Source organism: Lissotriton helveticus, chromosome 8 (assembly GCF_964261635.1).
Source record: "Lissotriton helveticus chromosome 8, aLisHel1.1, whole genome shotgun sequence".
Taxonomy (NCBI): Eukaryota; Metazoa; Chordata; class Amphibia; order Caudata; family Salamandridae; genus Lissotriton; species Lissotriton helveticus.
Window position 1 is genome coordinate 333,110,682 of NC_136069.1, and position 22,946 is coordinate 333,133,627.

The 22,946-nt window shown below is 46.0% G+C and overlaps 1 protein-coding gene across 2 annotated transcripts in view; it reads right to left on the reverse strand.

Moving 5' to 3' along the window:
• The window catches only part of ATP8A2 (ATPase phospholipid transporting 8A2), a 1,791,179-nt gene that overhangs the window by 1,601,994 nt on the left and 166,239 nt on the right, over positions 1-22,946 (reverse strand). For both annotated transcript variants that reach the window (XR_013599395.1, XM_078655985.1), the window contains exon 2: positions 3,792-3,891. Coding sequence is in view for 1 of the 2 variants with exons in the window: in XM_078655985.1 (XP_078512111.1) it covers positions 3,792-3,891 (100 nt within the window). In the remaining variant the exon portion in view is untranslated. The remainder of the gene's footprint in view (positions 1-3,791; positions 3,892-22,946) is intronic.

Sequence of the window (22,946 nt, forward strand, 5' to 3'; positions counted from 1 at the left end):
ATAAAGAGCGGTCACATGTTGTAAACCAGTGTATAAAAGGCCAGGCCTCAGAGAGACTGTTAGAGAGCACCTCGAGACGATACCTTGTTGTCCGATCTGATGTGTTCTGCTCCGTCGGAATAAAACTTGTTTCCTGTCTTCCTGTCTCCAGCGCCTGCCTCTTTATTTGATAAACTTCGTATGGTATTAGAGGCGTTTAACGCCGGGAAAAATTACTTAAGAAACATCGACTAAATCGCCTGACCATTTTTCTGATTTTCCTCAGCTGGACAACATATACGTCTTTTATATCGGACGTCACACACACTGATTTTCCTCTTATACTCTGTGTGTTCCACGTTTCACCACACTCTAATCTTCTTGAAGCATTCTTGCTATGTGTAGTCACAGTTCCTCTAATCAGGAGGCCCACCCCGCATTTTTCTTTTTTTTACATTTCCAAAAAACCCAGCAGATGCTCGCGCGAGTTACTTTTAAGTCAAAAGTTCAGACTGCCTCATGCTCACGGGTGAGAACCCTCAACTTAACTGCGGAATGCCAGATCTGATGGCTCGGAGGACTAATGGATTCACTGTAGGGATCTGGGATGTTGAAATCCCGCTGGGCGTTCTCAGTCTTTCATTCTCCTGAGGTCGATACAAAATTACCATTGGGTTGGGTAAGAATAAACGCCTGTCAGTCCGAGTCGAGAAACTCTTCTGGTGCGCTTTACACATACTCGTTATACTATGCAACAGGTTTAGGCATGGTATATGCAGTCACCGACACAGCACTCTGTAGGATACCGTCTTCTCGCACGTTTGCAGCACCTCGAGGCTGGTACTTCAGGGCGCGACTCGCCTTCCAGATTACAGATAGCAAGCTGCCTCCCGCAGTGTGCCCCAAGCGCCATTCTGCATTCTTCAGAAGTAATAAATAATCGAGGCGGGTTTGTGCTATCTGGGCTGCTCCCGGCAGCCTTTACCATAGTTACCAGCAGGCGGCCAGCCGAGGGAAAGAGGTCTGGCTGGCAAAGGCCAGACAGATGAGAGCAGTGCAACCACCCACGGTTAACATAGTTCAGATATCCCACTGACACACACAACTAGCCATAAACAAATCTTATCAATGAAATTGGAGAGAGCCTCGTGTACACTGTGATGGGAGGAATGTATCATTTGGACTAAAGAGTGATGACATCCAAAACACCCCATATTAATCAGAAGCAAAGCTAGAGTCATTCAGTACCTAAAAACTGTGCGACTTAAGACTGCAGAACTTCCAGGTCACACAGAGCATACCCCCTAGAGTGGGGTTCTGTAAGGGGGGGGGGATTGTGCTCTGAATCCAACCCATATCAATAGGGTGACACGGGGGGACGCTGTAAGGTCGTTTGCAAAGGTAGTTCGGAGCAGCAGCCCTTCTGCTTAACCCACGTCGAATCAAGTGGTGTGGTGTCTCTTGCCTGAAGCCTGCCTGTGTATCAGCGCCGCGCGCCTCTCTGCAGACTCCCCCTGCATTCCACGAGGCGCGCGACGCAATCCGATCCTTTCCTGTTGTTTTTTCTTGTTTTGCTCTGTGGTGCGTGGTGCCGTTCTCAGCAGCCCATCGGAGAGCACAGCTTTCCACCACACTCTCTTCACCCGATGGAAAAATGCGAAAAGCAATTTAAAGTCCAGCTGTAACCCGCAGGGGGGTCTGCCATACCTCCGTCCTGTGCAGCAGAAGTGGCGGTAAAGGGAAGGAGACGCAGACACACAAACAGCCATGCACACTCGCAAACACACATACACACAAGCACGGACAAAACACACGACATCTGTCCCTGGGTGGCTTGAACAGGCTCTTAATTTGAAGCAGGGCTCTGTCCACTCAAGGACACCTCTCAGCTTGTTGTGCGGGAAGACGATCTGAACTAAGAATTACAAGTGCCGGGACAGGAGGTCTAGGAACCAAGGGAGACGTCCAGCTGTCTCAGCGAGGAGTGCACACCAAGCGAGCAGATCCCTGTTTCATATACTACTGTGATGGAAAACACAGGGTACGCTATCCGGTATCACACATAATGCCGACTGACCCCTACTGGAGTCAGAGACATTCACACGTAATCAAATGATATATCACATACACCAGCAACCATAGCAGCTTTTAACTTGTATGAAGCGCGAGACATTGTACACAATGGGCATCACTCAGTATGGGTTTAACTTCCACCAACTGAGAAACATCTCACGCCTAACCCAAGCACTGTGCCGGGACCGTGCGTGCGGTGACGGCAGACGCAAACTGTGAATGATCGATAAAGCGCCTCGAAATATGTACGTATATTTGCACACTGTTGGCAAGATAGCTCTCTCTGGGTCAGACCTAAACATGCCAAGAAGGGCTTCAACTATGTCGGGAATAAATAATCCTCAGAATCCCTCGTTGCGGTTACAAGTGAAGGAGAGCCTTCGCTTCGAAACTCACCTTATTTTATGAATCTGTAGATCCGAGGGGCTGTACCCTGGGATTAACTGAAAATTTACCCCTTCGATAGCAAGTACAGGATTCACGGCCAAGATGCGCTCGACCTCGGACCTGGGGAACCCGGTTCGAGTCTCGGTCATGTCGCTAAACCTCCTGCGATTCTGGGCAAATCACTTCATCCCTCCGAGCCTAACAAAACGAATGTGTGTCCGAGCAACAACAAGCTTCGACGCTTATCAGCGCCGCGCGCCTCTCTGCAGAATCCTCTGCATTCCAGAGAGGCGCGCGACGCGATCCGGTCTCTTGGCATGCTGTGGAGACAAGACCTGGCCACGCGCACAACGTTATCCTATGGGGAAACGCTGCGCGCGGCCAGGTCTTGTCTCCCTTCGTCGGTCTCAGACTGCTGAGACGACGACTATAGTTCTCGCTTGCGAGAATGCGCTTTCAGCGCGTTCGTCGTAGGCGAGACCTAAAAAGCGATGACAACTGTTTGGCAACGAACTTTAACTGGAGTTTAGTTTAATTATTTTTAAATGAAACATGTTCCCATTTTCTTCGTATCAGTTGATGTCTTTTTAAGTTAAGAAAATAAGTTTATTGGGAAAACTCAAAATGACATTACAAAGGACAATAAAAACAACGAAGATTTAATACATTAAACAAAAATTCTGAATCAAAAATATTAGATGTATGTTGATGTATTTAATGTCAAGCAATGCAGCTATCCTCCTCCCAAAAAGACAGGCCACGTAGGCCTTCCATACAACCCTCAATTCCTTGCTTGCACTGCTGACTAATACGTTTGCAATACAATGTGAAGGAGGATTGGAGACCAATTTTTTTAGACTTGCTTACCCTTCCTTAAAGGAAATATAGCTCACCAGTAAATGTGCTCTTTTGTTTTTATATATGCCATAGATGCGCCCTGAGGGTCTAACTATGCTAATAATTTCAGGGCCAGTGCCATCTTCTAAAATCTCTTCTCGACCACAGGCCGAAGGTTGAACAAAAAGAAGGCTTTATTTAGAATTCCTTTCGGTTGATACTAAGCATTTTTTTTCCTCCTGCCCTTAAATAGACCAGGGCTTATACCTTCATATCAAAAACAGACCTGCAGCCGCCCTCTGTTTGTTTGAGGTGTCTGCCGAAGGATGGGCCTGAGAATATTTTTGTCAAAGAAAATCCTAGCAAGGGTTGAATCAGCTATGCCACTGGGCGATTAATGATGCAGATTAATATTTGGGCTCTGCATTTTCATTCATCAAATATTCAAAGAAACCCGAGAGAGTTACACATGCAATATATAATACTCATGACAAGTAGCAGTTTGATACCCTTACCTGTAATAAGGCAATGAAGAGGAAGAAAGCATTGGCCGCTTTTCGGATCTGCTCATACAGGAATCGAGGTAGGAATGTTAAAACACTGTACTTGGCTGTGCTGTGGGTGCAAAAACAAGTTGCATTAAACGAGGTGTTTACAAGCAGAACGCAGAGAGAGTATGAATACAAAGAGATAGTATATTTTACTCAAACATGCTTCGGAAATTTAGGAAAACAAGGTTCGCGCCCCATTGAATCCCAAAAATGCCGAAATTGATTAACTAATCGAAAATACTACGATACTAATATATAGGGGTCATCCGGTGAATTATGTCACAGTATATATCAAAACCCCAAATGGCATCATCAAACAAACGAACATTCTAGAATACCTATTGTCGCTGTGTGATAGAGATGCAGAACTGCGCAAAAAGCTATTTTTTTTGTTAGAGTAGTTCTGTTATATTTTTCACATCTCACAAAATACAAAAACATTATTTTGTGCTACTCATTCAGCACAACTTGTGAGTGAAAAATTGAATTTGTTGCTATGTGATTGGTGCATAATACAATTTTCTCTGAGGTCCTGCCGCTTGTTGGAAAGATGCCCAACGTCATATTAGGTAGTGGCTCTTAAGGTCGCTTTTTCAACATATAAAGTGTGCTTAAAGTTAAACAAAATTGTCCATTCCTTGTAGTTTTCATATACAGTTATATTACATCACAGTGAGGAGGTTCCATGTCATGTTTTCAGATCCATTAGTTGCTCCGTTGTTAATTGTGGGGGTTTAAAATAGACTAATCCATTTCAGTACATATACAGTCCCTTTGTTTTGCAACAATATTGCTTTAATATATTAGCTCCTATGCGATAGCGTCATAATAGTTTGCAAAGTTCTATTATGTCCAGTAGGTGACAATGTTGCCTAATCTATTTTCTTTTTTCTTTCTAAGTAGGGAGCTCCCCATACCCCTTTCCTTTAGTTATTTTTATTACCCCCTTTCCTTTATTGCCATCTCCCCTTTACTTCATTATCTATTCATATATTGACAATAGAACCGCACATATGATGGGCAAAGCCTCAAGTGAGTCATGAAGCCCCTCCCTTACTTCAACAATGGTGATGATTAGCATGTTGTACTCTACACATGTGCTTATATGGTTTATGCCATGGTACTGTTTCATGTGTACTTGTTTTAATCAAAAGTATTTTAACAAACCCAGGATGCAAGGCTTTAAATTTCTGAAAGATGGTCAAATCAAACTAAAGAGACCATGTGACTGTTGGGGAGGTTGTGTTTGTGTGCAAAGTAATAGATCCATGAAATCTGCGAGGCCCACCTGCAGATCAAGCACACTCTTCTTACCCCAAGGACCCATTCCTTTGTACACTCTTTGCCCACATAGAATAACAGTGGCAGAGAGATGCCAGGGTGGTGAGGCCACCTGCCTTTCCTTGCAGGATAGAGTCAATCATTGTGCCAGGGACAGTGGTCCCAGAAACATTTTAAGCCCTTTACCCTAGAACAGGCTGGGGAGCTCCTGTGAAAGAAAGACAACAAGTAGGGCACATGGGGCCTGAAAGGGGGCTCCCTGGCCTCTTAAACAGCTAGAAGCACTTGTGCTGTTGATGGAGCAAGGAGGCAAAACAAACTTTTGTGTACCCCTTGTGAAGTCAATGTTCCATAACATTAACATTTACTAATGGTGTATTGTGGTGTATTAACTAACAATAGTATAAAATGCACACATACGAACCCGTGGGAATACTAATTTTGCCTGCATGAAGCAATAAAATTAACTAATTTGTATTGTTATTGTGATGTGAACTAATGCACAGCTTAAATATAAGTAAACGCAATATGAATGTGCTTATTGTACACGTTATTGTGCAAAAAATCGTCGGATATGTAAGTATGAAACGCATTTATATGGCTTACCTGCTAGGTAATAAATAATAGGGAAATATTAGTATAGTGGGGGTAAACAGAAGGGCTTTATTTCCATATTTAACATGAATTTGTGTTTGTTTGTATGATAGTTCCAAAAGAGGCCTCTGAGGCCTAAAAGAAAATGGCTGCTCTGGCTAACTGAGAGCAAGTGCTGGATTGCGCATGCGTGCCCAAAGTCTGCCAGCAAGTGTGAGCTGCCTGTACTTGGATGGGAAGTTCAAGGCTACGTTGCCCTGAAGTCAGGATGATTGCCAAAATATGGACAGATGAATGTTCTAAACGTGAGAAAACAAGTCAACGTTGCAAGTCGAGGAAGCGACCAGGCCAAAGACTGTCCTAAACAATAACCCATTATATTTCTGCTGATTCATTGTGAATAAGATGTTGTAATGGTGAGGAGATGCTCACCCACCCCAAAATCGTCCAATCAGAACCCGAATTAGTGACGTTAGATACTTTTTAGATAGATTAAATTAGGAAATTAGTGTATAAAAACCCCTGATTTTGCTTAGAGGGTGTCGCTCTTTCGATTTCCTCTCGAAGTGCTGTCGGATTGCAGATCGATTCCTGGATGTAAGATACTTTAATTTTTCTCTTGTTTGCTTTTCAGGACTGAAGGATAAGATGAGGGTGTTAGTTAGGGATGTTAGGAGAGAATGAATTTGGAACTATCTGTTCTTTGCTAAACTTCTAAACTGACTTCTAAATAAACAAATGTTTTCTGAGCTCTAAATAAAATGATCATTTTTTTAAATACAGTTTTAAGATTTTATTGAATAAAGAATTAATCAATGCATAAATGTCAGACATATTAAAGTTTGCTTTTAATAAAATTGGGAAAATGGAATATTAAAGCTGGTCTTGTGATTTTCCTACGCCTAATTTTCTTTCTAGCAGATCCAGTGCCACTATGGTGGTGTGTCTGAATAAAATAAATGTTTGATTAAACCATGGTAAAGAGTATATAAACTGTAGGTGTAATAATAACTGATTAAATAGGTTTAGACACTCCGCTAAATGTTACAGCATTACTCCTTTGTGTTTTAAGTAAAATAAATTCCTGAAGCCAGATTAAGTGAACAGAGTGAATGTGAAGTGTTATGGGCCCCACTGACGAATGAATGTGTGTTCAGAGGTTTCAGGGAAATGGTAAGTGCTGATTAAAAATGATTTTTGGAGTTCCGTTGTAGCACTGTCAGTCCAGTGAGGGACCAACCAGCCAAGGCTCCAACAAGAAGGAGTCCCTGCCAGTCCCAGCATCTCATTACAAGTGCAACAGGCGTCACAAGCCAGCCTGACCAGCTAGTCCGGTAGTAACACCCCAGAGAGGCATCCTCACAAACTGCCCTCCATGAGCACCCTCACTCGGCATACTCACATGCTGTCCCAAAGGGAGCACCCCTTATCCTCAGCTCCCCCAGCAGCCCATCATGTTGCATTTCCTGATGATTCCTCTGTAACAGACCAGTCCAAACTCTCCATTCAAGTACCTACACTTGCTGCCTAGCACAATGGACCCATCTCACACCCTCACCAGTTGTCCAGCAAGGTGCTCCATTAGCCTCTTGGTCGGGTTGGCATCAGGTAGTGGGTCCCCTGCATCCGACAGTCACAGTGAGGCCTGCTGCCGCTTGCCTGACCTAATCAGTGGTTAACAGGCCAGTATTCTTTCATCTCCTAAGTCCTCAAAACTGAGGTGTAAATCTTTCTCACTAAACTGATTACTGCACTGAATTCCTGCAGCTTGTAATGGATGGTAAAGAAACAATCACTTGTGTAGTGTTTTGTGATATTCTATGACGGAGCCCTTTTGGCTCCTAACAGACTCCTTATGGCTGTGAGGTAGGTGTTGGAGCGCAATGACATGAAAGCTTGTTTTAGAATGTTGAGTCCGCAGACACACGCAGCAGAATAAAGACGTGTAATACTAAGGTCCATGTGTGGCGTGGTCATTGGCAGGTACCCAGGCTGGTAAGATGCTACAACTTGTACAGTGTGTCCCAACATATCTTCTGTGAACATGGCGAGTAGTGTTTTTGGTTTAAAAAACCGCACACGATGAATTGTAGTATTGTAATCAATATATTTTTAGAGGGTTTTAGAAGACCAATCTAGTAAATTCAGCTTTGCAGAAACATTTCTCTGTTTCCTTAAGGCATGAAAGGTGAAATGCATAGTATGAATTTTCAGATGTTTCACTATGTCTGGCTATTCAATATGGCTATTCCTTGAACCATGTCTCTCTGAAACGTATTTTATTTTGAAAGTCTTAAATTCTTGAATCTGTTCTAGGCACATTTTTCGATCTTAAATGGTGAAGTGATGGTCAACTGTCCTCTCATGTTTGCACCCATACCACTCTTCTAGATCCTTGAAAAACTCTTTGGTATATCTTAATGAATATTAGGCGATTAGTTAGCATGGTAGGGAAAAAGTCAGCATGATGTGACGGACGGTAGTAGGCTTTAAGGTCGTCCTGAGATTCTCAGGGCACTGAAAGGGCTATAGGCGGGGTGGTGGGTGGGCCACTTGCCCACACAGGATAATGGGTTGCTTATTGGATATGTAGAGTGTACCAATAGCTAAACAGTTAGTCCTATGAACGTGAAGAAGACAGATATCAAACTGGAGATGGCTCCCAAGCACAACCGGTTGAAATCAGGGTTCCCACAACCCTTTCCTGCTCACAGACTGTGTATTAAAAAACATATAATACCTGCAAGTTTAAGTGTAAGTACTTGCATAACTTTTCGCTTCATTCTTCTACCTTGTCTGAAAGTTTAATATATAATTCAGTTTTGTTTGGCCACATCAGGAGAGTCTGAATTATCTGAAAACAGCTCATAAATTGAAAGTTGTTTAAAAAAGGGGAGCCAAAAATCAGTGGCGTAGCTAGGTGGCGGTGGTCTGCGACGAGCGGAATGAGTTTTGGGGCGGCTGCCTCCCCCGCTCTTGCCTCCCGTTTCTCGGGCGGCAATAGCAACCCCCAGGCTCTCTCTTCACGGCGGCAAACGCAGGGACCGCCACTGCCAAAATTATGTGTTGGCCAGGGTCCCATAAATACTTACAGTGACACTGCAAGCAACAAACCCAACAGTGGAATCACAACTGGGCTCTACTCAAGACTCTTAAAATTATGAGATAGTAATAAGGAATGATCATGGGGTAATAAAGAGTTCACGTTGCAATTATACCAGTAGTAGGAAAACATCTTAATGTGGCAGGACCATTTTCAGTTGTCCATCACTGGGCCCACAGTTGTATGGGGAGATAGTCAGCGCACTTAACAGCTAAATCAAGAAAGGCCTTATTTACTGCCACGTCAGGGGGAGAAGAAATTATTTCATTGTGGCTATGAGTTCCTGGCAGATGAGCACAATTAATTGTGTAGAGAAAAACAGTACATTAATAATACTATATTCCTCAGAGTTTTACCTTCCATTCCAAAAATAAATCACACTCCCCGCAGTGTAACTCACACAGGAAGCTTTGAAATGTACTAACTGAGAAAGAATAACAGACAACATCAAAAACTTCGCTTTCTTTTGGGAGTGTGGTGTTGGGGCCCTAGGCCCACATGGTGAGTAAATGATGACACAGAACACCAGTTAGGGGATAGCAGATCTGGCCTCGAGCACGTGCGCTCAGGGTCTTTTATTAACAGCGTCACCTGACCCAGTGACGTCTGTGGTGGGTGGGTGTTTAGTGTAGGGTTACACTGCAACAACTAGACTGTGTCCTGGCAGGACACTTCATTCCTCCCCAACTTTAATGAAAGGAAAAACAAAAGTCCAACCTGCAAGAAAAACAGAACAATAACATTTGATAGCCCCAACAGATCTTCTTCAGGCGATCGCTGGGAGAATGTTGAAAGTTTCAGGATTACAAAGTCAGTCAGATGAGCTTCACCTCGGCGGTGTACTTCAGATCATCCTTGTCTTGCTGTGTTGACGCTTATATACCGTGTTCATCACTTGGAGCATTGGGAGCAGGATGGATGTGACCCTAGAGGGGTCTCGCAGGTGTTCCTATTCCAGTGGATGACAACGCTTGTTGGTTGTAGGAGACGACTATGTCACGAGGGGTCTTTATTTGGATTTGCTGATCTTGATGCCTTCACATCTCCGTCCGGCCAAGTAACTTCCGACTTGCCTTCCTTGCCAGACTCCTCTCTCACTGGAACCTCGAAGACTGGCCTCTCCTGCTTGGACTCTTCTCTCACTAGAGACGCTGGGAGGACCCTCTTGCCGGACACGATGGGACCGGGTGGGCCGTGCGGGCTTCGCATGAGCCGCGCAAAGGCGTCGCTGCCGAACTGCCAACGGACTCACCGCCAAGTCTCTCATGATGTCCTCGGGGGTGTTGATGTCATCCGCCAGGATGGTCTTGCCGTTAGGACATGGGTTCAGTGTCTTCAACAGACCGTTCCTCGGTGCTAGGTGTTTACCTGGGGCCTTCATGCTTCCTGTTGCCTGTCGTGGAGCTGCCACTGCTGCACCTCTCCCATCCGGATTCCTATGTCACAGGACATGCGGCCGAGGCCCTTGTCCCCTGGACTGCCACATGATCGCGTGGGCTGTGCGGTTCGCTGCGGAACTTCGGACATGGCCACAGTCGAGTCTTGTGTAGTCCACAAGGGTTGATTGTCTAGTGCTCGGGTATGCTCTGCTTCGGCAAGCTTCAGGTTCACGGGGCACCCAGGCAGTTCTTCAGTGGTTGGTCTCTTCGAATGCAGGTTGTAGGGATTACTGGTATCCACACGGATGTTGCGATGTTCCTTGGACAGCACCGATGTTCCTGTGTGCGGACTGTTACGATGCTCCTTGGACAGCACCGATGTTCCTGTGTGCTGTAGTTCTCTCTCCTCTTCTGTGGAGTGATGTTGTGATTCTCCATTCTTCCTCTTCGTTCACTTCCTCGACGCGGTCCGGTCTTCTTTCTTGCTTATTCATGCTAACCAGGATTTTCCATGTAGCGGGCCCTCTACATGTCGTCCCCGTGGTCTTGTCCATGTGGTAGGACACTGTCTTCATTTGGCTTGGTGACTAGACCTGTCGTCGTATCTTCTCTGTTGTTGCTTTTCTTTCCTTGGTGACCATACTGGGTGGTCGGTTTTCATCTTGGGCATGAGTTGTCATGCTGTGCTATTTTCTTTGTGGTCGCTATTCACCATCACGGTGTTTTGGCGTTGGCGCGCTTTTGTCTGCGCGGAGGAGGGTTGCGTCACCGCTCCTAGTGCAGCTCTGGTGCATGCTGCCATGCGTGCTGACGATGGCGCTCCGGTTGCTGCGAGACATCGCTGTCTCTGTTGGGGACCTTTGTGTGCAGTCCCGTGGCGTTGGCGTGTCGCTGTGTAGCGTCACTCTGGCGCTCCTGATTCCTGGCACGTTCCGGCGCAGTGCAGCGCAGTCCTGTCGTGCGGGTGTGGACTTCTTGGACGCCTGTCGCGTTCTTGTGCTTTGTGGTACGGTTCTGTGCTGTCTCCCTTTTGTCCTCAGGAGGTTGCGTATTGACATGGAGTCATTTGAGAGTGGCAGTGTTGCTGCACACGGTTTGCTCAGTTTCTCATTGCGGGCTTGCGCTGGTGCTGTCTGGTGGGTTCTTGGACGCCTGTTGCTAGTCGTTGGGTACTTGCTGCTTTGGCTGTTGTCAGGGACTTGCTGCTTTGGACCGTTGGCGGGAGTGGTTGATGCTGCGGTGAACACCTGTGGCCACAGGGCGTCGCTGCTCTCTCCGTCGTTTGATCGCGGCAGTCTTTTCCCTGGACGTTCTTCCAGTGCTTGGCAGTCGTTTCCTCCAGACGTTCTGTCAGTGCTTGAGTGCTTGGTGAGGCGTTCGTGCCTCTTTCCCACGTCGCGCTAGAAGTGGCATCTGCAGACCCTTTGCTGGTGTGTGTGGGTGTCTTCTGCGTGGTTGCGCACTTACTTGCTGCGGGAGTTTAGATGCTTTCCTTGGGGGCGCTATTCAGTCTGTTGCCCCTTGCTGCTGCTGATTGATCTTGTGTTGTGCAATGCTTGTTTTTTTTTCTTATTGATGCAGGTGCGCTTCTGGCCACTGGGTGGCAGTAAACTTCACTTTGGCAGCAGCCTGCCTTGCTTAATACACTCTTCCCTGGTTGAGCACTCTATTGTCTGTCCCTCAGTGCACACAGGGGGCTGGAGCTGCTGCCGTGATCTGGTGAGTCTCTCTCCTTCTGCATATCATTCAATTGGTGCAGAGAGGCACAGGCTCATTGTTCGGGCACATGCTGAGTGAGGCACTGTTATTTTAGATCCCGGGGCAAATGTTCACATACTTGCCGTGTGCACCGGCCCTTTCATTTGTGGTTGCTGTGGGGGCACATTCGGACTCGGCGGCGCTGGCCGCATGCGGGCGCTTCTCCCTCCCCCTCGCAGCAGGCCAAGTGATCACGGGCTGCGGAGGCAGGTTACTCTGCTCGCTGGAGTAAGTCCTGTCGGCTGTTGTTCTCCCCGCCCGCGGAAGCCCTAAACTTCACTCGTTCCGCGAGGCGGGGGTGAGCCGGTGCTGCAGCTGAGGCACTGTTGGTCCTCCGTGTATTCTCCCCCCTCCCTGCAGCAGCTTCGTCGTCCACACGCTGCGGTGTGTGTCCCCACCGGGTCGCTGTGTGTTCCGTGCTGAGCGGGTAGGCTCCGCTTCAGCCGTGTTGGAGGGTGTTCAATGCCCGATTCAGGGCACCGCAAGGCGGCGCGGGCGGCAGTTTCTTTTTTCTCTGTCCTCCCTGCCCGCGGCTAGCAGTCCTTGCGCGGGCGGGGGTGATGCTGGGGTCTTCGTGTCTTGTCGCGGGTGGGCTCCGCTTTTACTACAGATTGTCCGGCAGGGGGTCGCTGCACTCGCGGGAGGGCTCCGCTTGCTTTGCAGTCTTTGCTGGGGGCTACCGGCGGGCCGCGGGTGGGCTCCGCAGGCTCCGATCACGTTGCGAGGGGGGGTTGGGAGGCGGTTAGCTACTTCGCTCCCTCCCCCTCGTTGATAATGTTGTTTGCGGGTGCCGGCCGCACTTCTCCCCGCGCCGTCGCTCGTCTCTGGGCCCCTCCGCTTCCAGCCACACACGCGGCGGGGGCAGGGGACGACTCAGGCAGGCCGCGGGTGGGCTCCGCTGGTCCTGCTTATAATTGGGCATTAAAGTTTTTGTCTATAGCGGGTGGGCTCCGCTTTGGTGCACAGTCTTCCGGGGGAGTCACCTCCCGCACCCGGCTCACCTTCGGCCGGCGGGCCTGATGCTCTATGGCGGTCGTGGCGGGTGGGCTCCGTCCGACCGGTGCACCTCTCCGGTGGGGGTCTCTGCTTCGCGGCCGTCTCAGGTGGGCACTGGGCGGTCCGCTCTTCCCTGGAGGTGCTTGTTGGTGGCGGCCGACGCGGGTAGGCTCCGGTCGGCTCGTCCTTCAAAGCTGGTGCGGTGGGCCTCACGGTCGCTGCAGGCTGTGGGGCTCCGACGTGCCCACCGGCTTCTCGGCGCGCTGCGCCCTGCTACAGGGGGTGCCCTGCAGGCGGGCAGCCCTCTCCCCCTTTTACCAGGATATATGGCAGTGGCACGCGTGGCTACACTACCGACCTCGTCGCCAATGTGGTGTTGGGGCCCTAGGCCCACATGGTGAGTAAATGATGACACAGGACACCAGTTAGGGGATAGCAGATCTGGCCTCGAGCACGTGTGCTCAGGGTCTTTTATTAACAGCGTCACCTGACCCAGTGACGTCTGTGGTGGGTGGGTGTTTAGTGTAGGGTTACACTGCAACAACTAGACTGTGTCCTGGCAGGACACTACAGGGAGAAGTTTTAATGTCGTTTGTAAATCACCACATTCACATATTCCCAAAACGGGGCAACGCATAGGAGCAACAAGGCTACTTCAATCACAAAACACAAGGTGCAGTGAAAAACATTCACTGCGTATTGTGCAAACACGAAAAATGCGCCGCATAGTGCTTCACGTGTGAGAAGAAAGAAAGGCGCAGGGATGCCTTCATCTTCAGAATGGTGTAAGACATACTTTAGGGGCCCCCGTTTGAAACAACTTTGTATTTTACTACGTATTTTCTGTTATTTTAATCTCCTTGACGCCAAATCATATAGGATATTATTATTAAGTTATAATACTGAGGTGAGAGAGGTGCCCCCTGGAAGGTGGGGGACCGTCTATTCCTGTGTCCCGCAGAGTATGACTACTATAGGGAGCTGTCCTCGCTCCCCTGCCAGTTTAAGTTTTGATTTTTAATGAACTCGGTAAGATTTGCCGAGTGAATCGTGTTTTCTTCTCCTGGAACTGATGCCTGATCTTATCCTGAGTAATTTTAAAGAGTAAATGAGCGCAGATTGTGCGCGTGTGGGACGTCTATTGTAATTGCATGCACCGCAGGGCTTTAACATTGGCACCTTTGACCTGTGTCGGTGTTGCCACGCCCATAAGGTATCGTTGTCTATGATTGGGTTGGTGGACACCACTTTGGATGTATGTGTGTTTTTGTTCACAGAGGGCACTGCACTGATTTTTTGATACTTGTGGTTTTAATTGACTCTGTTACAGGTTCCCCACGGAGAGCAAGATACTCTGCTACATTTCCTCTGAGTAGTTACTCAGAAGGGTACCCACCCTCTACCCTTGGATCAAGGAGGGAGGGCTAGTACCCATGGGATCTTTCTTACGTGAGTCCTGATGAAAGCTGGGGTATTCTATTTTTCCGGCTGAAACATGTCGACGTGTTTTGCAGAGTGGAGGGGTAGGTGACTCATTATAGCCTTCCATACCACCATCCACTGGTCTTTCAATTTACCTTTGTACTCTGGACAGGGAATCCAAGATTAAAGTTGGATTTGGGATTTCCCGTGGCCAGTTTTAATTTATTGCTTCTGCACCTATGTTTACTTGTGATACCATACAGTTTCCACTTACGTGTTGTATTGTCTTTCCCCTCGCTATTGCTCCACCTCCAGCGTTGGTCTGCGCGGAGGTGTGTTAGCAGCCCTATGATGAAGCATGACACATTTTTTGTGTGAGGGCAGTTTTAAAACTCTTCGGTGTTGCCCCCAACCTTAGATCACAGCGATCATTAACACGAAGTCCCCATTCTATTTGTGTGTATAAAGTTGTTGCAGGAGGTCAAAGTGGGACGTTATTTCCTCCTACCCCTTATCTTTTGTATGTGCTGGGCCCTGGCCAATTGCCCACTTTGCTCAAGTCTTCAAAGGTCTCCCGGGCCCAGATAAAACTCGGCAGATTAAGAGTAGGGGAAGGAGAGTGTAATGATGGACTCCTACATTGTTTAGTACAAACATTCTTATGTTTATCGAAGTCACGTTCTTCAACACACTTAAGGGAGGACAAGGAAGCACTCTGTCACAGCGCTTCTGCTCTTGACAGTTCCCATCAACATATTATTGTCAACAGCACACATTCCCAACATTCTAGAATACCCAGCTGACTATCTCACAATACAGCAGTAGTGGCTGCCACCGCCTCTCCTCCGTCCTCTTGTCTGGTAGCAAGAAGCGCATAGCCTTCCAGAATCAAGTGGACAATCACAACTCTACCTTATACCAGCGTTGTGATTGGTCTAACCGCCGCCTCTCCTCAGACCTCTTCTCTGGCAGCATGGGGCACACAGCACCCCAGAATCCTCTAGCCAACCATGTTGCTCCCTTACAGCAGCTTTGTGATTGGCCTGAACACCGTGGTTCGGAGCTCAGAGAGGGAATCGGAGGCTGTGCATGTTCACCACCCAGGCTGTGCAATACTAATTGCCCTTGACTTTTTGGCTGGACCAAGACGGCCGGCCAAACTGTCATATGCACTTAGAAAGTGCCTACCACTCCTCCCCCAGCTCTCAACAGCCCAGGCCCACCCACCCGCCCCCCAGACAACTGAGCAAGTACGGTAAAATAAAAGGATGTAAAATGTAAATGTAAATGTAGTTGAGCTTATATAGCACACAGCTACCACAAAGGGTTTCCCGGCGCTTGCTTAGGGAACCCGTCCTGGTATTCCCCTGTGAGATATCAGGGTATCCACAAGGTGAAAGTCAGGCATCCCGCCGCGAGGGGCCGTTGTGGAGATTAAGCAAGCTATTGCCCAGAGTCGCAGAGTGTGAACCCGAGAGTCGAGGAGGCACCAGGGCGAGAATTATCGAGTCCGTGGAATTTTTAGCCCAAGACCCGCCGAGGCGGGGAATTGAACCCTGGTCCAGGACCGATCTCAGCTTCCGGGTCTGCTGCCTCTAACCCCTGAGCCACACTTCTCCAAGGATAACAATGCGCCATTATCATTTTATTTTTCCCTTTAGACTCTCCTCTGCCTTAGTGGAGGAGCAACAGCTGCAAAACAGGTGGTTTAACAAACGTACGGTGCCCTGAAAAGGCATGATCTTACATAAATACCAACCATCACAACAGAGGGGCGCTCCTGTCATTCCCTGCTCCATCTTACTTATCAGGAAAGTTAAGATTTGGGCACCCAATAAAACTCACAAGCAGCTCTAGCTTTTACCTTATCCAGCTCTACGACAATCATACCACAAGAGAAGTAATCCTTGTCTGTTCCAGAGTTGCACCCTCGAAATCCTTCTCACATCCTCTTGCGGCTGTCACAAACAAAAAGTGAGGTGGGTGGAGGGGGTACGGGGAGAGCACAGGAGGGGGAGGGTGATACTAATATTAAACAGATAAGACTTACGATAAGCTACCGGCCACCTCGTGCCTCAGTGTTCCTCTGCTTCTTGGTCCAGCAGACACTGGGACAGCATCAGAGACTCTTTGTGCAATCCCTGTGCTGCACTCATGCTAGGAGAGCAGCATGTGAATTGGCCTGATTGGGCTGGTTTAACACTTGCACAGGCACAGGGAGTCTGTACTGTTTGTCCAACAATACAGCTGGGTTGGAGAAACCTAATTGTGTATGTCTGTTTGGCCAGCCTAAACAAAAATAACAAAAATAACATGGCCGGCATATCCAGTACGACAAACCGGGCGAATGTTACAGATGGCTAACTGGTAGACACAGCTTGTGAACAAGGCCTCGTCCACCTAGGTGGCTGTGCTTCTGGGACCCCAACTTTGCTTATAGTCTCTTCAGTGTTTCCCTTGTTTAACTACCTCGTTGTAGGACCTCTGCTCAGGTGTACTGAAGTGTTGTGCCCGAACTGTTAGCCCAACGCTGGTCTTTATGAAAGGAAAAAGCAGAAAAACCAAAAAAGAGTTAAAGTGGAAAACAGAATGATTAAAAGTGATCCAAACAATGTATCATGGTGGGTAGATTCCAATGCGGAGTCCATCGTGGGGTGGTCCAGGGGGCGGGTGCCCGGGCCAGGTGCTTCTCAAACTATGAGCCTCTATTGGGTGCTCTCTGTAGTTAAATGTGGAATAGGTGGAGTGGCCGCAGTCTGGGGCTGCATGCAAATAGGGTAGTCCCTCTGACATGTATGCCACCAACGGTGACCAAATGTATTTGAAGCCCTTCCTTGTGTCCTTTGTGATATCCATTAGGCGTTCCATCCCTAATGCGCCCCAAAGTCTAGCGTGCCACTGCATAATAGTGGGGGCTTCTGCCTTTTTCCAAGCCAGCAGCGATCGCCATCTTGGTAGCACCCAGACACAGCCACATGATGGCTCTGTCCCCTGTTGTTTGTCTTTTTAGTAGTGGATCTCTAAGACCCAGGAGGGTGTGTTCTAGGGTCTCGGAGATGAGGTTCCCTAGTATCAGTTTTATCTGCGCAAGGATTTCCTTCCAAACCAGCTTGATCGAGGGGCAGTCCCACCATATATGTCGGAAATCTCCCAACAAACCACAACCCCTCCAGCATCTGTCCGAAGTGTTAGGGAATATTTTATGAAGTTTCTAGGGATACAGGTAAAAATTGTACCACTGCTTCTCCTCTACTGGTTTATCTAGTGTGGCGTCCCAGAAGCCCCTATGTCTCGGCAGTGCCTGAGGGCTCATTGCCCTAATGAGAGAGTACAGGAAGGAGACCAATCCCTTGGCGGGAGCCCCTGATTGATCAAATTTCTCGATTGGGAGAAGGTCACTGGTGGCAACCAGCAAAAAGAGACAATTTAGACTGAAGGCGTTGGAGAACAGCCACGTTTTCAGTTTTCATCGGAAATGGCTGGGAGTAATATTTGCTTATACTTCACCATGTAACTCAAAAAATAGCCTAGAGCATCAGACTGATGAGCTGAGTCATTCGTGCGAGTTTCTGTTAAACTTGAGTATATTCAACTGGTTGACTGAGCTGGAACGCAAGATTTTTAGTAGCATATACTTACTGAGTCAACTTAAAAATACAGAGGTCTGTCCCTACATGGAGTGAGGGACAAAGCGTAGTATCCTAAAGCTTAAAAAATTGCAGAAAAAAACGCACCAAAATGCGATTAAGTGTATTGGGGATAAGTAGGAGAAACAGTATAAACAGTATACTGAGCCACACGCCATTCTTCAGCAATTCAGAGCATTTTACAAAGTGATATATGGTAGCTCATCCATCCACCCTCCCAGCAGAGCGAAATTGACATATCAACAAAATGCTAATATTCCACAGTGGAGTCCAAGTCAGGTGCAAGCTCATGAAGATGACATCACTCTGTCAGAAATAGAAGTGGCTATTAAATATCTACCATGGGGAAAGGCATCAGGTGACAACGTAATACCACTCGCGTTCTATAACACATTTACGCATATACTTTACACCAGTACTCATGTCTGTAGCATCGACCAAGTGGGTTAAGCTCCGGAGTCCTGGATATATACTAATATTAATTTGAATGCCAAATATGTACGCCAAAGTACTGGCTTTGGAAATTGCGGTGAATGTACATGACTTGCTGCTCCCACAGCAACATGGGTTTGTTCATGAGGGAGATACTACTAACTATATAAAAACTGCCATTGCTTTATTTGATGCAGGCAACATTTTTGGGAGACAACCCGAAATGATCCCTTAAGATGCCAAAAAGGATTTTGACAGGGTATACTGGGTCTAGCTATGGTCAACCGTGCGTGCTACGGGCTTTGCTGATAAATTAGTGGCTCATGTGCAGAGTCTTTATCAGAATCCACTAGTGAGACTGGTTCTTGGTGGACACAGATCTACCATGCCCAAACTATGCAGGGGCACTCAGCAGGGGTGCCCATTATCTCCTCTTTTCCCTGTACATTGCTACATACTTAAGAAAAATACCTCTAATAATCATTGGATTATGCCAGTAGCATTGAATGGGGTGGAGATGAAAGTTAGCAATGCAATATACTCAACAGATCCAGTTGATGCCATTGAAAATTTCTCAGTTGATGCAGAGAGATTTCGGGCTACATTGGGATACAGAGTTAATCTATTAAAAACTGAAACATTACTTAATTTTGAGGCAGGCAAAACAATCCTCAGAATAATTCCAGTAGCCACATATCTGGGAGTCAGCAGGGAAACTCAGATCATAAAATTACATTACGATCAGCTATTTCATCAGTTTATAGTGAGAATGTGGGTCTGACCGGCTCTCAATTAGTATTATAGGGTGCTGCAATATTGTCAAGATAAATGGGCTTCCTAAATTTCTTTTTCTTTTTCAAGCTATTCCAATATGCATGCCTGACTCTTTCTTCAAGCAGTTGACTGGCAAAATAAGCAGTTTTTTCTGGGGCTACTAGAGGGCTAGACATGCTATTCAGCTTATCAAGCTTCCTCCGAACTCAGGTAGTTTGCCATTACCTGATTTTAAAACCTATTTTTGGATGGCATTTGGATCACAAATTAGGTGCCTTCTTACTGACTTTAATCCCAGCTTTGATACATTAGGGTATCAAATAGCTGTGGGTCCGGATTGGACATTTTTGCTGTGTAGACAGGCTTGATCCAAACTATTTTAAGCGGGGTCGCTTTAAGGTCATCGTAGATATACGAATGATGTGGGGTGATATCTGTATATTATTTCAAATTCCCCTCGCGCACTCATTGGCACCACTTTGGGACAATCCAGCCCGTCCTTCTGTATTTCACAATGCAGTAGCTCTGGGGTGGTATCGCTGTGGAGGTAGAACAATAGGGAAGCTGTATGATGGTCAAGGACTAGTTACGTTTGAAATATTGCACTTATTATATAACCTTCCACAACGAACTTTTTGTAGCTATCTACAAATGTGCTACTATTTGTTGCAGGATTCTAGCTATAATTGTGCCCTTGGATATTCTGAGATCCTGTGGGACCCTCAACAGTTGTTGAAGGTCCCACAGATTTTTTTCCTAAGGGATTCCTCCAGGCTACAGATCCCACTCTCTTTTGATTTTTACTCATATTTATTTGGGAGTCGCGTGGGACTTCTCCACTTATAGATTCTTCATCTCCTCATGATATTCACGGATTCTGAGATCCTGACGTACATCTGTTCTATGGATAGCAAACTAACAATCAGAGATTACTACAGAATTATGAACAATCAGAGAGGATGATCTGACAAACCTACCACATAAGTGGAGCCTTAAGATCGGCCAGGCAATCCCTCCAAGTGAGATTGTGGTAGCTTTTAATATAATACATTTTTCCATAGTATCAACATGCCTGAAGCTTTAGCAATTTAAATCCCTCGGCAGATTAAATTATACACCGAGAAGATTGATAATTGGGCCAATGCTAACACAAGCAAAAGAAGCAGATGTCTGAAATGTGGGATTTGAGCTGCCGATATCATTCTTATAATTGCTACATGTCCAAACCTAAATTGTTATTAGTCTGATATTGCCCGTACACTATCTCAACATTTAAAAAACAATGTGCATCTGCCATTATGTTAGGAATCTCTCCTGGAGGTGGACCATCAACTTTCTATAATTATTTCCATTGCAATTGTAGCTGCCCGCTTGTGTATTGCTCAGAATTGGACTAGTCAGACTGCGCTTAATGTACGTGAGTAGTGGCTCCTTCTCTCCCATATATGTAAACCTGAGGCTGCCATTCTAAGGCTTAGGGGTAACACGGGAGAGAAGCATCTTAATATGACCCGGGATTTAATATTTCCATGCTAATCCTGAATGATAGTGCAATTATGTTTATGAACATCCCTGTACTGTGTTCATTGCTTATGTGACTTCTCAACTGTCTGTACTACAATTGACTGCATTTATAAGTCAAGACTGCATTTATTCATTAGTATGGGGGTGTCTCAGGGAATGGCAGATTTAATTTAATTCACTTAATTTATGTACATTACAATTAACTCACACTGCTTAAACTATACAGGATCTTTAGTGGTCGCTCTATAGCATGCCCCTCGCTGCAGAGAGGGTGGAGATACATTCCTACATTTGGCATGACACTGTGGCAAGGCTTTGAAATATTTACGGGCAGTGTTTGAGTGGATCCGGGGAGTAACTTAGTTAATCCTAGACCGGTCCCATGCTTGTAGGGCATTGTAGGTTGACCAAAAAATGGAAGGATGGAATATAAATTCCTTCAGGGTCTGAAGGTAGAATTTAGGGCAAGAAACATTAAAAGGTCTTTGGCAGATAATACATCACATCAGGCTGTCTCAGAGATGAGAAGGTCAATGAGGACTTAGAGGTCTGGCGGGGACATAGTGACTACATTTGAACAGGCATGGTCTGATGGAGGGGACCTGATGCCTGCATCCAGTGCAACTGAAAGGGTTCCTTCGTAGCCCCTCAACACCACTGGCCTGGTGCAGCAGAACTTGGAAGCACTCAGGGGTGACATCCAAAGATATCAAGGGATAAGAGAAATGATGGGTCTATGAATCAGAGTAATTGAGGGGGATGGGTGATAAATCGCATGAGAGGGGCAGGATGGGAACACTCAATAATGGGCAGGGTCACTAAAACTGTATAAGTTGGCTAGTAAGAATAGAAGATAAATGTCACATACTTCATGCTTTGTGTTTGCAAATGCATAGCTGAAGAAATTAAAAAAAATTATTGAATTTATTGTGTGTGACCATATCCAAGAGTTTAGCAGTTCTCCTAGCAGAACTAAAAGTCGCGTATTGTCTGCTTACGTGTATACTTTTAGACCTATTTGTTTGTAATTCCTTAGCAAGGGTGCTCACGTATATATTGTATGAATGTCCTGAGAACACAGTTTCTTGGGGGACACTATGGTTTTATAGAATATTTCATGCTGTAAACAGAAATAATGTCTCAGTGTAAGATAGTTTAATTAAGGGCTTGAACCATTTTAGGGTATTTCCCTTATATCAACGGCATTCATGTAGCCTGGTAAGATAGAGTGATCCAACAGAGTGCAGGTGTTACCACAATTTGAGTTGCATCTCAGATCTTCTTGGACCAACAGAATAACTGATTCTGTGTTCAGGGCTTGTCTAATGCTGGTCTGAATAGTTCCAAAAGCGGTGGTGGAGTTAAGATGTGAAAACATTTGTTTTGCTACATGTTTCCAAATAGTTTTGTCGTGGTTGGTAGTTTAGAAATTGATCTGTAGTTTTTTTAAATCACATTTGGGTCAGCTCCAGAATACTTCAGTATTGGAATTGCAGAGGCTGATTTGAAGGCTTGTGAAACTATTCCTTGTTCTCATCAGGAACTGATCAGTGTTTAGTGGGTTTGTAATGATAGGACTTATGTGTTTAAAAAAATATAAGTGGCAGGGCTCCGATAAAGCTCATCATCAGACATGTCTTTAATATTTGAAATACAATTTTCGGAGGGTTATTAGAAGTGTTAATTTTGTTATTGTAATATTGGAGTGTAGCCTTATTAATATTGGCTTTATAGTATTGCATAGTCAATTTAAATTCAAGATTAGTATTTTTAGTGTAACTATGCCTAAATTTGCATCACACTTATAATCATAAAGTGGTCTTGGCCATTTTGGTATGTTGAGTACGACAAAGACCTGGCTTTTGACATCATTTGCTGTGTTGGAGCATAAGTGGAGGTGACTAAATTAGGACCAAATTTATCTAATTTGGGAATCATATACTTTTCCCTCCACTAGAAAGTCATCCGGTTATTCGGTATTTACAAATGCTTCTGTTTCTAACTAAGATTTATTTTATTCCATTCCCAACTTTACTTGTGATCAGGTTATTGGTGAGGACTTTGTTAACATTGATTGAAGGGTTTATTTAATAATGTAATAGTCTGATAAAATACAAGGACTAATTTCCAAGCTCTCCACTTAAAGATTGTCCATTCAAATATGATCTAGGGTGTGATCTTTGTGTGTTGGGGAGATCATTATCTGGGA